The sequence below is a fragment of the Cannabis sativa genome, chromosome X, assembly GCF_029168945.1.
Source record: "Cannabis sativa cultivar Pink pepper isolate KNU-18-1 chromosome X, ASM2916894v1, whole genome shotgun sequence".
NCBI classification, from domain to species: domain Eukaryota; kingdom Viridiplantae; phylum Streptophyta; class Magnoliopsida; order Rosales; family Cannabaceae; genus Cannabis; species Cannabis sativa.
Window position 1 is genome coordinate 15,993,599 of NC_083610.1, and position 17,453 is coordinate 16,011,051.

Genomic DNA, 17,453 nt, shown 5'->3' on the forward strand with positions numbered 1-17,453 from the left:
TTCAAATTATAGCCCCAAAAAAAAGACCAAATGATGATCGAATTGATAGATTGGCTAAGAAACTCATGTCAGTAAATATAAATGGATCAATGTTATCTCAGATAAATACAATAAACTGTAGCTTCTTTCCACATAGTTTTATTATCAAAATATCATCAAATAACAAAAATATGAATAAGGAATCATATAACAAAAATATAAATAAAGAATATATATATATGTTGATTTTATAAATACTAACACATGATGATGAAGACATGAGGTTACATCCATTACCACCTATCAACATCAAGATGAGTTTGATGGTCATCATTCATGAATAAAAGTGTTGGTTGAAAGAAAATAATGTGGTTAAGTAGTAGAAGAAAAGGGATGAGAGATTGTTTTTTTTTTTAAACAGATGAGAGATTGTTTAAAAAAAAAAAAAAACAAATAAGAGAGAGGATGGAGACTTCGAGAGATAAGAATATGATTTAGGGTTATAAATAAAGTTGAGTGTGCAGTCAGTATATGAGTATAAGTACATTTTTTTAATATAAAGAATTTTTATTTATATGGTTTTTACAATTTAAGTGATTATGCAAGAGTTTTCTTTTTTAATGTTTTTTTTTTTTGTTTTAGAAGATCATTAATTTAAAGAAAAAATAAAAAATGTGATATATATGGTTTTAAAATTTAAGTGATGCAAGATTATTTTTAAGAGTTTTTTTTTTTATTTTTATACTTTAAAATAGTTTGTTTTTTTTTTTTGTATTTTTAGTGCAGCAACCTAAATTGCAACAAAAAAATTCTTAGTGCTGTAACCACTTTAAAAACCCAAACCGTAAATTTGAAAAAAAAAATTAGAAAAAATAATATGTGGGGTAATTTTCTTTCTTTTATGCAAATTTTTTTTTATATATATATTTTGGAAATCTTAATTTGGAAGATCATTAATTTAAAAAAAAATCCAAAAATATGATTTATATGGTTTTGAGATTTAAGTAATTATGCAAGAGTTTCAATACTTCAAACCAAATTTGGAGGGTTTTACCTATTTTTTTTTTAATTTTTTTTTTTTATTTGGATATTTTGCTAGGAAACATTGAATTAAATGCATTTTTAGTCCAATTGGTTTGAGGGAAAGATTCTTATTACTTACCACGACCAACTATTGACTCTTTCAAAAGTAACTGTACACAGATTGGATTTTTTTTTTCCTTACCAAAACGACAACTTTATAATCATTAAGAACAATATTCCGACATTTATTTTAATGATAATATATTCTTTATAAATCCGTTACTTAAGGAGTGAGGAGTGAGGAGTGAGGGCCATCCATGATTTAACGCAAAAATGCTTTTCAGCAATTACAATCTGTAAAGACGACAAAAAAGACAGAAAACAAACATTACATTTTGACCTATCCGCTGTTCTGTTTCCCTTCATTGTCCAGATTTTGTAAACTCAATAGACTTTTTAAAATTGCTGATAAGAGCTAGGCGTAGGTAGGACTTGTGAAAATCCACAATGGGTATTCGTTACTGCTTCTGGGTTTTAGTGTTTCTCATTCATAATGTCTTTACTCTTGGAGAAGGACATGATAGTGTTAAGGTGTCAATGTCATGTAACCCAGATGACCTCGAAGCTTTAACCAGTTTCAAATCTGGGATTTCTTATGATTCTTCTGGTCGTTTGATGAAGTGGGTCGATAGTCTCAGTTGCTGCAAATGGGAAGGAGTAGAATGTGATAATGTCACTGGGAGTGGAAGAGTCACAGTGCTTCGTCTCCCGGGCTTCATTTCAACCGATGAGACTGTTTTTCAGTCTCAGATGAATGGTATCTTATCTCCTTCGATAACACTTTTGTCTTCTCTTCAAGTTCTTGATCTCAGTGGCCTCATTGGGCTTTCTGGGTCAATCCCACCTTCCATTGGTCTTCATCTTCAGAATCTAACAGAGCTGTATCTTCATGGCAACAATCTCACTGGTCAAGTTCCAGAAAGCATTGGTATGTTATCTAAACTCGAACAAATAACTCTCCATGAGAATAGGCTTTCAGGGCCACTTCCTTCCAGCCTGGGAAGCCTCATAAATCTCAAGAGTTTATATCTCAACGCAAACAAATTCTCAGCAGTGATTCCAGATGGGATTTCGAATTTGACCCGTTTGGAATATTTACATCTTGAAGACAACTCTCTAACTGGAAATATACCAGAGAGGATTGGAAATTTGCAGGCTTTGAAAGAGCTTGATTTATCATCAAATCTCTTGTCTGGGAAAATCCCATTATCAGTAGCTGATTTGAGCTCCATTTCGGTTATGTACCTAAATGACAACTCTCTCGAGGGTTCGATTCCTTTCCCATCAAACCAAAACCAAATGCAATCACTAGGCTTTCTCAGACTTCAACTAAATCGTCTCAGTGGGAAAATCCCAGCCACGTTTGGAAGTCTGGTGTCTCTACAGAGAGTTTCTTTAAGTTATAACAATCTTGAAGGTGAGATTCCTTCTAGTTTGGGTAATCTGTCGTCTTTGTCAGAGCTTTATCTCAGTGGGAATCGATTCACGGGTCAAATTCCTGAATCATTCGGTCAGCTTTCTCAACTCAATTTATTGGATGTGTCACATAATTTGATTGAAGGGCCATTGCCACTTCAAATGTCTTCCCTCCAAAATGTTGAAACTCTTGCTTTGTCATTCAATTCTCTGAACCTCAACTCTATACCGAATTGGCTTACTCAGCTTTCTTCACTCTCTCGGATTTACTTGGCGGGCTGTAGAATTGAAGGAGAACTACAAGAGTTGTTGAAGAAAATTCCAAACCAAATTCAAGAACTGGACTTATCAAGTAACAACATCACTGGCTCAATACCAACCTGGCTTGACAACCATTCTACTAGGCTCTATTTACTGAACCTTTCCAGAAACTCACTCGAATCGAAAATCCCAGATTCCATATCGAATTTGAAGGCACTAGGTGTTCTTGATCTTCATTCAAACAATCTCACTGGATCATTCAGCCAAGTTCTTGACATGGGTTTTTTAACATTCCTAGACCTTTCTGATAACAGTTTCACAAGTGGAATAGAGGAAATTGAGCATAGTAGTGGAGGAGAAGAAAAGGAGTCACCTGTGATTCAGTTGCTAAACTTGTCAAATAACCTTTTGAAAGGTGAATTGACACCAACCATTGGGAGATTCAAGTCGTTGAAGATTTTGGATTTGAGCTCAAACGAGCTGAGTTCAGAGTTGCCAGAAGCTTTGTCAAATCTAAGATCATTGGAGACACTGAAACTTCAGAAGAACAAGTTCAGTGGAGAAATTCCTGATGAGTATTTGAAGTTGAGAGAGTTGAAAGAGTTAGATTTATCAAATAATCTTCTGGTTGGGGAAATTCCTGATGGAAAACCACTCAGTAACTTTCCTCCAAGTACTTACTCTGGTAACAAAGGCTTATGTGGGAAACCTCTCATGCCATGTAAATGAAACCTTGTACTACATTAGCTATTAGCTATGTTAAAAATAAAAATATATAATTATATCTCATTCTTTCTTTCTTGTTTTCTTCTTATTTTTTAAATATGTGGGCTACTCCCAGTCCATTCACATTCAAACTCAGAGAAAGAGATTGAAATTCTAAAGGTCTAAAGGTTTATGATCACAAACAAATATCTGATATTCTAATTAAAGGTCTTAGAATTGAAATTCTGATGCTGATTTTCTTGACATGAATTTCTTTGAAATGATGAGAACATTAAGAGGTTGAAGTGATCAAAGTTGGCTGAAATTGAAAGAAATGTTGCTAAATAATTCCATGGAGTGAGGCTCATCACAATCAATTGTTTGCGACTGCTGGAGATAAAATAAATAGTATTTGGCGTTGTTTTTACTTGCAGTTTTGATTAGTTTTGTTGTTCGAAATTTTTTAACAACCAGTATATTTTAGCAGACAGAATAAGTATTGTTGAAAATTCAAGAGATAAAATTGCTAATTATTCTAAATTACTTTATAGAGAAATATGAGCATCTCTAATGGGAGGCAATATCTATAGTTGTCAAAAATAACATATTCTAATTTTCTTTTTTTATTTTCTCTCTCATCTACATAAGATTTGGTACATTTTTTTTGGTACAAAAAGTACTCTAACGGTTGACAATTCTAAAAGTTGCTCATTATGGTCTCATATATCACATTTTAAATATTAAATTAATAAAATTTCTTGGTAAAAGTAAATTTTTTTCCTTAAAAAAAAAAAGAAAAAAAGAAAAGAAAAGATGACATGACCATCTCTTTTGGCAACACTCAACATTTATATTCTTGTCTTGAAAGTTAAACCATATTGTATAAGTGACAAGACCATTCTAATAGGCAACTCCCATGGTAGATGCTCATATTTATAGTTGCCAAAATACAGACATCATCTTAAATATTATTTTTTTATTATTTTTTCTTTCATCTACATAATATTTGTCACATTTTTTTTAAAAAAAATACTCCAATAGTTGACAACTCTAAAAATTATCAGTCTCACATCACATTAAACTAATAATTTTGAAAGTATAAAATATTTTTTTTTTAATAAAAAAATAAAAAAAAAAGTCACGTGGTCATTGTTTATATAACAACACTTCATGTAAAATTCATCTTAAAAATTTGACCACATTGCATATGTACCAAAATCACTCTAATGGACAATCCCATTGAAAATGTTAGAACACCCGTAGTGCTTGATGTGGTATATTGTTATTGGTGCAAATTAATATTAGGTTCTATATCATTTAATTTAATAAAAATATAATAAACCGTTAACCAATCACAATGCACTATATTGGTATGGTGTTGAGCATCATATATGGGTATAGTGTTGAGCATCATATAATACTTAATATCAATGCTCTATTTTATACTTTAAAAAAATTACGTAGTGCTCACAATAATATTTTATTAAGAAAAAAACCACAGTTAATTGTACATTAATGAAAGATATGAATAAGAATTGAAAGTATCTGTCATTGAATTTGAGACAATATAACTGGGACTACAAAAACAATACAACACATATCTATTCGTACATTAAAGCTTTCAAATGATTCTAAACCTAAACTGTCCATAAACCAAGTTTACAGGTGATAAACTGGACAGCCTAATAAAATATTTTACATTTAGATTGGGCATCCACATCTTTATTCAAAGTACACTGGAATAGGGATGCCCCTCCCTCCCCTGGCCAATAAATTACCAAACACCTTCCTTGGACATTCTTAAAAAATGTGAAAGATGAATACTTGGGATTTCAACATCACCCCTTTTCTTCTTTGTTATCCTGGTTGTCTTAGAAGACTCTGCATCTTCTGACTTTTTCACCGTCACCGATTCCAAATTGTAGAACTGTTAACAGTAAATTTACAGGTATTAGATAGGAAGAAAATACTTCAGTGTAATTTCTTTTAAGTAATTCTACTCTGTTTTATCTTTTAAGTGGCTGCAAAATGTCATATTAGATCAACTGTCACCCTTCAAAACAATAACCACAAGCAGAAACTTGAAAGGGTTTTTTCCTTTCTTTTTTCATTGAAGAGGCAGACCCCCCAGGAAGTTGTTTTTGAAGCTAGTTACACAATACAGTATGGGATAGATTTTCCGAAGACCGGGAGGAAAGTAAAGAGAAAATTAACCTCACAAACACCATGCAGCAACAACCTATGGAAAGGGTCTTGGACCCGAAGGGTGAGGACATCCTCCTCTCCACTATCTGCAATGTAAGTCCGTATGCAGTCCTGGAAAAAATGAGAAACAAACAAAAAAAAAAAGCATATTCAGTGGTCTTAAACAACAGATGATCCACTAATGAAACCCAGAACAATGCACAAGATGGTATACCTCATAGCCCTCAATAAGTACCCAAAGGGAACTACGCCGAAGTGCATCTCTGGTACGACAATCAATTCTATGCCAAGCATTTAAGACAGCCATCTTATCAGGATCAACTTGGCCTTTGCTCTTTGCAGGAGAACCCTTTAGAGAATCAATAAAATTAGCCTGCCAAAAAAGGAGTGCAGGCGTGTAACCATTACCGACAAACAAACTGAGTCAAATCACATAAAAATGTAACTTTGGAATGTAAAAAATGGATATTTGGAAATTAAAAAAAGGAACATATAATGGTGAAAAACCATAACCTCAACACAATAGTTGCATTCTTAATGATAGTAAAAGCACTCTATGTAAGTTAAGTCATAAATAGCTAAGTTATTGCTGCTCCGGTTCTCTATGGCCAAATAAATTTTATATGCAGTTTATGTTTAAGTTTATAAATGCAAATAAATTTCATAGGATGAACCTTGGAGATGTTAAATTTAGATTTGATGGATATAAATTCAAACATACCTCTTTGTCCATGTCTATATTCCTAAATTTGTCCCACTCTACCGCATTAGTCATAGAAAATGGTGACTCTGGTACATCATTACCTGTAACAGAAGATATAGAACCTAAGTACGCTAAAAAACATATATATACTGCCAAAATTACAGCAGCAATTGGACAATCAAACAAGGAAACATAACAGGAGCTAATTAATCCCAATCACAATCAACTTCGGGATAATACTTCATTCTTACCGTTCTCTCTTTACATTTTCTTTTTTATTCTAACGGGATCGTTGTGTTTTATAAAACAAACAAAGTGGTAGTTTTAGTTTGCATCTGTATCAGAGTCAAGATTTGGAAACTAAAAATGAGATAACAGCCATTGTTGAAAATCATAAACATATCTACGGTGTTTGTCTGAATATGATTACCCCACGGTGGTGGAGAAAACAGGCCTCTAATTTCTTCTGCATTCAAACGTGGGACAAGTTCCATCAAAAGGCGGTCATTTAACCACCTACGAGATCTTCGGTTGCTAACCTGCCAAAAAGATCAAACGAAAAGAAATCTTTATAGTGAATTATAACAAAAATTACTTCATGTATGATTCAACCATTCAAAATATTGACAGAATTAAAGAATAAATGAAAGCATTTATTAAGAATCTTTATTGTGAATTATAACCCAAGTGGCATAAATTTCAAATGGGATTTCTCTGTCAATGGTCAAAAAAGATTATATAGTACTATGGTTAGGAACTTCTTCCTTAAAAAATGAATGCAAAACTACCAGCTTAAGTTTCAAATTGTTATTTGGTTTTAAGATTAATATTAGAAAATACCTTTCCAGCCAAGTTTTCAAGAAACTCTATCTTCTTCTCAATTGACAATCCACGGGATTTTGCATTCTCTCCTGCCAATAACACCAGTAAGAGAAAAGGCCAGAAATCCAAAGTTCATTTTTTTTCTGGGATTTTCTAATAGGCGCATCAACGTTATGAACTTTAACAAAAATGAAGATAAAGATATATTTATATGTACATATTTATATAAATATTAATTAACTAAATCCCATCAACCAAAGATCAAAGCTTTGAACTTTTATGCAATAATTTGCTCAATTTTCGAGCTAAGAAAAGGGTTAAAATCAAGAAATATCGAAGTACCTCTTGTGGGGTCAATAATAGGAGGGGAAAGACGAAATTCTTCTTCTCTCTGAAGAACATCGACGGTCGCCATGATTGAAAGAATAAGAGTAGATCTGCTACTTCTGGGGTTGAAGCTTCGTCTCCACCTCTGTTTATGGTTCTATGGATGGTTGTTAAGTGTTCGACGAAAGTCCTGTAAAAAAAAATTAATAATGCCGAATATCCTCTCCTGTTATGTGATGCTAAATTGAAATTTTATATTCCAGAAAAAAAAAAAAATTATATTAATACATTAATAATGCCGTGATGCGCACTGGGAATTGTGCCACGTGTACCTAACAGGATTTTTTTTCTTTACGGGACTCCTCTGACTTTCTGATTTTTTTTTTCACACTAGTTAGAGCATTTATTTATTTTTTTAAAAAAATAATTATTTTAAATAAGAGTGTTGATTGGTTCACATATCCAATAGATTAAAAATTTAAGAAAATTCTACAATGAACCTTCTTAAAATGGATATATTGATGTAACCCTATCTATTTTAGCATCCGAAATAATTTTTTAATCAATTTTTTTCTCATAGTTATGTACGTTATAGTTATTTAAGACATCCTGCAAAATTTTAAGAAATTTGGAAAAGTTTAACACGCTGAAAAATACGTTCAAACAGTGTGTTGTATGAGTAACTATTTTATTTTATACGTATGTAAAATAGACTGTTTGAACATTATTTTCTATATTGTTAATTATTTTGAATTTCTCAAAATTTTATAGGTTATCTTATATAACTATAACGTACATGAATATGAAAAAAAGTTAGACTAAAAAGTTCTTCCAGATATCGAAACAAGTTAAGGGTGCATCAGTACATCCATTTTAAGGGGGTGCATTGTAAAATCACCCAAAAATTTATACCCTATACTGTTTTTTTTCAATTTTAATATTACCCGGTTTTTACTATTTTATTTTTATACTAATATATAGTTTTTTTAATAAAAAAAATTTGTTTCATTTTTAACACACATGTGGTAGCTTGCAGTTTTTTTACACTACTTTCTATTACTTTTCATTATTCTCTCTCCTTATTCATATTTTTCTTTTAGGTTTTTTTTGGTTTTAAAATCTATCACTCTTTTCTTCATCAAAACTCTTTCTCTCCATTAACATATATGTTTTTATTATTTGATTTCTTTGTCCAGTTCTTCTCCTTCATCTTGTTTTCATTTTTTTTTTTAATTTTTAAAATTTTCAGTCACATTTTTGAGAAAAATAAGAGTATTATTTTTTTATTCTGATTTTTCAAAACTGAGCTTGCAAATTTAACATCTATTGCATCTGGTATGAGGTAGTGCAGAAAATAATTAGTTTTTTTTTAATTCTTTTTTTTTTCTTTTATTTTTTTTGATTTTTTAGTATTGTTTTACGGTTGTTTTGTCATAATCTATCACTCTCTTCTTTATCAAAAACTCTCTCTTTCTCTCCATTAACATATATATTTTTTTAATTTGATTTCTTTGTCTAATTTTTCTTCATCTTATTTTCATTTTTTTCATGGCTCCTGTAATATTTCGAAAAACTAATTATGAATAATTTGGGTTTATTATATATTATGGTTTAATTAGGTAGTAATGAGTATGATTATGATCTTGCTAACCTAATTAGCATAAATTATAAAATTTTCTATAAGTGGATAAGCGTAATTTGTTAATTATAGAGATTTGTTTAGAATATGTAGATATAATTATTTGTAAAATAAAAATATTTTCAAATTCGGCAACCTTGGAGACCCGATTGGAGACCAAAAATGTCACAACAGTTTTAGTTATTAATATTGATGGGATTATTGAGATAAGTTGAATTTAGAAATACCAGAGTATTTTGAAGTACTCGGAGTTCACCAAATACTCTAGAATAAAATTTCTTAGTGGCTAAGAAATAATAAGATAACTATTAATAATAAAATTTTTATTAATATTATTAATAATAAACATTATTCTTATCAATTTAATATATATTATATTTTAAAAATATAAACATACGAACGAAACTCTCCTCCTTCGGTACAACGAAACCCTCACTCCTACTATCCAATTTTCTTTGATTTTTAGCCTAAAACCTTGTAATTCAAGTTCCAGTAGTAGCGAGATAGTAAATCTTTGACAAGAGAAAGCTTAAGGTAAGGATTGGTGTTATTTTAAGTTAAAAATGATTGGTTTTATATAGTGGCTTTGTGATTTAGAGCGGTTATGGAGATTCTGACTTCATAGAATTGTTCTTGGGTAGTGTTACCCTTATTTTTTCCCAAAATACGTAGACCTGGATAGAGCTGACACGTGGATCTGTAAGAATCAACACATGAAAAATCGACTAAGTCCTAGGCGAAAGGGGAGTATCTCAGGGAGGTGTCTCCCAGAGGAGAGCACAAGAAGCATTTCTACTCTCCGGGAGGCCGGAGGTATGCTAAGGAAGTTTCGGGAGGTGCAGAGATCTCTTGAACAGTCACCTCGCATTTAATGCCGCATGGGAGAAGACGTATTGAAATCTCCATAAACGACATGACATATGGTGTAACCCCCCTTTTTCGGCTATTGCACTATAATTAATAACGCTAGTGACGACCACTTTATGTGGAATCACATCAATCAAAAGGGGATAAAAGATTATAGCCACCTAACTCCTAAGATACCTACGGTGTAGGTCATGTATTTCCTATTTTGTATTTGCTGGGAATATGTGCCCCTATGAAGCTAACATAGAAAGACAAGTGATCCATTCCTAGGGATCACCCCAGAAAAACACTATAAATACCCCACAAACAGACTGAAAAGGGGTGGAACATTTATTCTGGGTTTAAAGGAATCAAAGAGAGAAAATATGAGAGAAATCCACCAACAACATTCTCTATAATAAATACTCTTATTAATAAAAAGACTCATGGACTAAGGCTCATTAATACCCCAACCACGTAAAAATCCCATGCATTAAACTTTCTACAGGTTTTCTTATATAATTTTAACTGGTTGCCGAAAACCTCGGTCAACAGGTAGCTATGAGACTAGTTTTGAGGTTTACTTGTTGAATTTGAGTTAGAAATCGAGTTTGGAACTTTTTAAAGCTTAAGTCCAAATATTAATGGTGTTTTCCATTTAAGGGCTTGATTTTAATTTCTGTTACGTAAGGATTATTGTATTTATGCTATATATGTACCCTGTGAAGTTTGAATGATTGGATAGATTTCAGGGGTATTTTCGGTGAGTGCAAAATTTGAGATTTTTAATTATTTATATTGAAATAATGGGTAATTCAAAGTGCATCTATTTTTTGGTATATTAAGCATTCTATGTAATCAAGAGCGTAATTCTGAATCTATAGTGGAGTCAAGAAGAATTAATAAGTTAGAAAATTTATTTGGTAAATTTTGGATCTACTTCTTGGGAGATTACGTAGGGCCATGGTCCCCACACTAACTGGGTTAATATTGTTTTGTAGTCTCAATTAATTGGTTTTAATTAATTAATTATAATTCTAAATAAGACTATGTCTTGTTTGTAAATTTTTCACTAAGCAAGGGCTTATTTGAGAAGAAAAGAGGTTTTATGATTTATTTATTAATTAAGAGACTTTGTAAGGTCTAATTATAAATAAGTTAAATGGTAATTTTATTTGATAATTAATTATAATCATTAAATAGATAGAATTGACATTTATAGAGTTAGAATTAAAATATGACATTTGTGAAGAAAAAAAAGATGAGTTTAAATAAATGACAAAATTAAAACATGCGAGGTCCACATATATGGCTGACCACTTAAGGTTAATTTAAGCTATTTTTTTAATTCATATAATTTAAATCCCAACCCTAGTTGAAACCCTATAAATAAAATAAGACGACTCTTATTTTCATAATATCAGACTCCCTTTGTCAAACAATTAGAAAATAAAGAGAGCTTCTATTTTCAAAATTCCCACTTATTCTTCCTCAAAATTTTTGAAGCCTATGGTGAATTAAGAGTATGCTCACTCGTGTCAAAGTAATACCTAACATAGTGAGGAAGACTGTGTCTAACCAAATTGACAGAGGGAAGATCTAGCTTCAGATCTTAATAATGCTATGCTACAGACATGAATCAAATGCTAGAGATCTAAATGGAATGAGTCATTATATTCTGCTGCCGTCAATGTAAGGATTTCTTAATATCTTATGTGTTTATCTCTTTTTTTTTTAGAAAATTCATATTTAGGATGTTAGATTATAGAATTACAATCAACATACATGTTAGTAAATCTAGATCCTAGTAAAATAAATTTCAACAATTTGAACTGAAGAAACGTCTTTTATTCATTTAATTAGTCTTACATATCTATTGTTGTTGTGCAATGTACATTTTGTGTAATAAAAGCTTACAAATAGTAAGTTTGCCTTTAAAATCACGTTTTGGCTTCCCTTCCCCGACATACCGTGCAAGGGCTACTACTGAAGAGTGGTGGTCATATAGCTCTTTTCTGAATTCCCACATGGTGAGACGTTGCAGGAACCACTACCGAAGAGTAGCGTTTTGTACAAGTGGGCTACTAGTAGTAGATTCTCCATTCCAATACCTTGGTAGGAGAACCATTCATTATACTTGTCCAGTTTGTAAGCACCTTTGCTTATGATTTCTATCACTTGGTACGGTTTTTCCCAGTTTGGTTCAAACACTCCTGCTGTAGAATGTTTAGAATTCAGGAATACTCTTCGTAGCACTAAGTATCCTACAAATAATTTTCTCTCCTTAACTAGCTTATTGAAGTACCTGATAACTTTTTGTTGGTAGGCATGTAGTTTTAAGTTGGTCTGATATCTTCTTTCTTCTACTTCATCAAGAGATTTTGCCAACAAGGTGTGATTTATTTCTTGATTATAGATTGTCCTTATGAGACAGACAACCTAAATAAGTTAAACTAATAAATTTAAATAATAAATTTATATCATTAATTAAATGATTATAAGAAGTTATATAGGTTAACTAATATTTTTTTTTTAATAAAATATATCATTTGAATTAAAATTAGTTAGATACAAATTTATTTATTTTTTTTATTATTAATTCATAAGTTTTATTTGATGTATTTTTTAAAAAAAAATGCAAAGTCACTTATTTAAAAATGAGTAATTCTCCATTTAATATATATCTATTTTATATAAAGTGTGCCTATATAACAAAATTCTTGGTTTATGAGAAATTTATGGGTGACTTTTTATTTATATTAAAAATAAAATAATTTATTATTAAAAATAAAATAGTTTTTGAGATATATATATATATATTCTATATAAATCTATATAAAGTGTGTCTATATAACAAAATTCTTGATTTATGAGAAATTTATGGGTGACTTTTTATTTATATTAAAAATAAAATAGTTTATTATTAAAAATAAAATAATTTATGAGAAATTCATGAGTCACTTTTTAAAAATATACTAATTAAAAATATCTTGATTTAAAATAAAATGTAAAAATAAACTAATTACTAAGCACACGAGACTCTCCTTCTAATCTATTATAGGTGACCAAAAGTTACCCATTAGAAGAGGTCATTTGTTTTCTAAATTGTAAGTATTATTTTGTGTATTTTTTTTATTTACTAATATAGAAATAGAACATTGCTATTATTTTCTTCTATGACAACAATTCATCTGTTGCGATTCTTCTTCCTCTTCCTTTATTTCATCAATACCCCTGCCACCAATTTAGGTTTGAAGAATTCCATAGATATAGTTTTAAATAAATAAAATAAATGTACTTGAGTATCATAAGTAGATTTTATTTATTAAAGTAATTATTGACACTATATCTTACCATCTTACATGAAAATTAATAACTTTATCGAGCAGATTCAGCTAGAATGAAAAATACAAAATACAAATATTACACTGTTGTCTTGCAAAAGAAAATTAAAATCCAACCATTAAGAGTATCCTTATTTTTCTTTTTTGCAACTTTTACACATGTGTTATCTTCACCTATCAACAATTTAGAAATTAAATTTTAATATTATTTTTTATTTAACTCAAATTTAAATTGTATGCTTTATTTTTTGAACATTAATTTTTGGTTTAATTTTGGATTAATTTAAAACAAACTGCAATTAGATTATTAACATTCATATATTGTATCCAGTATTTACTTTTAATTATTAACAATATTATTTACATTAATTGAATATACATATTAATAATCTTAAACAATAATTAATAATATTTTTTCTTTAATTATTTATTGTATTGTTTTTAAATAAAGCAAGACACACCTAGCATAAAACTTAGTATACGTGCCTCGCACGTGGCGTTCTACTAGTATATATATATATATACTAGCAAAAAACTACGTGCGAGGCACGTATACTAAATTTTATGCTAATTTTTTTTTTATGTTATTTGAAAGTTATATAATTAAAAATTAAAGAAAAAACTATTATTAGTTATTAAGTGAGATTATTATTATTATGTGTATAGGAAGAAATCACAAATTAATTAATCTTATAATCTTAACTTTAATCAAATAAGGTTCTAGATATATGAACAATAAATAATCACGTAAAAATCAAAAATAATTATTTGAATAAAGAATTCAATATACGAACAATAATTATTCAATATATGAACAATAATTTGTCACGCTATATGTTTCCCAATAAAAAAATCCACCTCCTCATAGTCAAAAATAAATAATACATGTAATACAGATCTTTGTAATGGAGTACCTAAAAGAAACTAAATTTCAGTTACCATAATCGGAAAAGGTTTAAGTGAACTAAATAATGACTAAGAAGATCTAAATTACAAAATGAAAATAACATGTCTATATGAGTATGATTGATCTAAGAGAAAATAGATAAACCTATAAACATATAAATATACTTAATATTAATTTGGACAAAGAAACAATTTAATTATAAACAATTCTAAATATCAGCTTGACAATTTTAACACGCTAATTACTCATTAAATAACCATAATGTATACATCATGATAATTTTATTTTATTTGATATCAAATGATAGAGATTATTGAGGTTTTCAACCATGGAAAACACACTATGATTAAAAAGTAATGCTCATTAATTGTATATTTCAAAGAAACTCTAATTTCCATGAATGTCCCTAATAAGATATAAACAATAAAGTTGTAAATTAAAAAAAAAGTAGCAAAATTTCAGTTAATATAAGAAATAGAACAAATTGAAGATTTATGCAATACTGGAATTTGAACTCTTAGAGGCCATTAGCGAAGAGGCAAAACTCGTTAGATCCCATAGTAGAACACTACCTTAATGGTCTGAACACAAAAATTGTAGAAATCAAAATATGAATAAATTAGCATCATTAACAAAAGAAAAATTAAAGGGAAAAGACTTAATAATTACGTGACAAATAATTATTAATTGAATTAAAAATTAAGATTATAAGATTAATTCAAATTATTGTTCATATATTGATTCTAGAAAGAGTAAAATTAAGATTATAAGATTAATTGAATTAAACTTTTTGATATTAACAAAATTGTTGCTTTAATTTTTCATCACACTGAAAACATATTATTTTAGCTCTATTAGACAATCATATTTTCCCTCGTAAAAAGTCATTTTTTTTTTTTTTATAATTGAAAGATGTGATGTTTGAGTAATTACATGTATCGTGTAATTGAAGATTTGATGTTGAGTCATTTTTTTATTTTTATTAATGATGTTTATTTTTTTTTTTGATTTAATGAGATTTATTTTATTATATATAAATAAAAAGTGATCCATGAATTTATGATAAACCATTTTATTTTTAATAATAAAATATTTTATTTTTAATATAAATAAGAAGTCACCCATGAATTTCTCATAAACCAAGAATTCAGTTATATAAGCACACTTTATATAGAATAGATATATTTGTAAAGAGCAAATCTATTAGGAATGATAGTGATGATTGCAAGTGAGATACGCTAATGATGATGACTTTAAATGTAGTATCGACTACAAATAAAATACTGTAATGACCACATAACATACTAACGAACTTTTCAATCCTCCTTATAAAAATAATTAATATAATATGGTGAATAGACTTAAAAAAATTATTCTTATTTTATGGAAATTTTTTATTAAATAAAATTATTAATAATAATATATAATTAGATGAAATAATTTTAATATTATTATATTAGATTTTTCAAAAATAAAAAATTTATAAGTAATAATTAATTTTTTATTATATTAAAAATAATTTAAATAGTTGTGCGAAGAACTGTTATATTACTTAATTAAAATTGTAAAAGAGAGAAAACTGGGTGAGGTTTAATTTGGTGAAATGTAATAGTAATAGTAATGTATAAGAATAAGAATAGTAATAGGAATTGATTAAGATGTTTAATTTGTTATTAAAATGAATATAAAAATAAATGATAAATTGACAAAATTATCTCATACTTTAATTTTTATTTTTATATAAAAACATGTATTAAAATGATTTCAATTTTACTTTATTTAATTTTTTGTAATGTAATTCTCATTACATAACTTTTCTAATGTACTAAAGATTTCCTTATATAGTGTAATTATAATTACAATATAATCTTATTACATCATTTCAAACAAATATTGTAATAAATTATTTGATTTCATTACAATTCTCATTAAAACAAACCAAACATAAACTAAGGGTGTGTTTAGAAGTAACTGTGTAATTACTAGGTAGGATAATTACTATGGTAGTAATTACACAGTTTAGTAATTACACTATATTTTAAAATGCAAGGTGTGTTTAGATATGTGTTTTCTTTTATAAATGTACAACAAAAACAAAATAATTACAAAAAATGTGCAAAAAAAAATTATTTTAAAAATTTATACATTTTGAAAACTTATTACATGAAACCATACATTTTTAATATGTTTATTAAACCTCAAAATAAACAATTTCGTAAAATTAATTAAACAGATTTATAAAAATAAACAAGTTAAATATTTTTTTATTAAAAGATAAATGTTTATTATCTATTTTAGTATGAATTATTATAATTTAATAAGATTTTTTTTTAATAAAATACAATATCAAAATTATAAACATTAATTTGTATAAATATAAATCAATACTTAAAATTACTAAAAATAAACATGACACGTAGAGTGATATAATAAACATATGTGAATATTATTATTTTGTTTATTAAAGTAGTATGTTTAATAAATAGAAAACAAAATAAACATATATATACAAAGTATTTTATATTATTAGTATGTTTATTATAATTGTAAACATAAAAATAGACATAGTCAATTTATACTATACTAAAATAAGTATATTTTCTTTCTATTGTTTCTATACATTTATTATTTTCTAATGAGTTAGTAAACGAGTTTTCTATTGAAGTATAATTCTTATATCAAAAAATAAATAAACAAACATAACTTTATAAATTCCAAAAATTATTTAATTAAAAAAAATAAACACGACACAATTAATAAACAAAGAAAAAGATAAAGATAAACAATTTTTTTTATATATATATTATTTATTTTCTAAAAAATTACTAAAAAAATAAACATAACACACGTAGAGTGATATAATAAACTTATGTGAATATTATTATTTTGTTTATTAAATTAGTATGTTTAATTAATAGAAAATAAAATAAACACATATATAAAATATTTTATATTATTAGTATGTTTATTATAATTGTAAACATAAAAATAAATATAGCCAATAAACACATATATAAAATGTTTTATATTATTAGTATGTTTATTAGTATTGTCAACATAAAAATAAACATAACCAATATTACCATATATATACTAATCAATAATTATTACCATATATATTATAAAAAAAATTGAAAAAAAGTTTTTAATTATATATAAAAGTGTATGATAAAATGATAATAAGTTTTTTTTTCACATATTTTGTAATTAATTAAA

General features: G+C 27.9%; 2 protein-coding genes across 2 annotated transcripts; one reads left to right on the forward strand and one right to left on the reverse strand.

Annotated features, from left to right (window-relative positions):
* The first annotated feature begins 1,243 nt into the window (after nt 1-1,243).
* Nucleotides 1,244-3,528, forward strand: LOC115703436 (DNA damage-repair/toleration protein DRT100). Its single transcript, XM_030630780.2, has one exon. It carries the CDS (start codon nt 1,510-1,512, stop codon nt 3,466-3,468), a length of 1,959 nt encoding a protein of 652 aa, XP_030486640.2. The 5' UTR covers nt 1,244-1,509; the 3' UTR covers nt 3,469-3,528.
* Nucleotides 3,529-4,908: 1,380 nt separating this feature from the next.
* On the reverse strand, nt 4,909-7,763 carry LOC115703468 (uncharacterized). Its single transcript, XM_030630782.2, has 7 exons — nt 7,517-7,763; nt 7,193-7,263; nt 6,783-6,891; nt 6,371-6,453; nt 5,864-6,022; nt 5,659-5,760; nt 4,909-5,371 (listed from the first exon to the last, which is right to left on the reverse strand). The coding sequence occupies exons 1-7, from the start codon at nt 7,587-7,589 to the stop codon at nt 5,219-5,221; spliced, it is 750 nt and encodes a 249-aa protein (XP_030486642.2). The 5' UTR covers nt 7,590-7,763; the 3' UTR covers nt 4,909-5,218.
* Nucleotides 7,764-17,453: the final 9,690 nt, after the last annotated feature.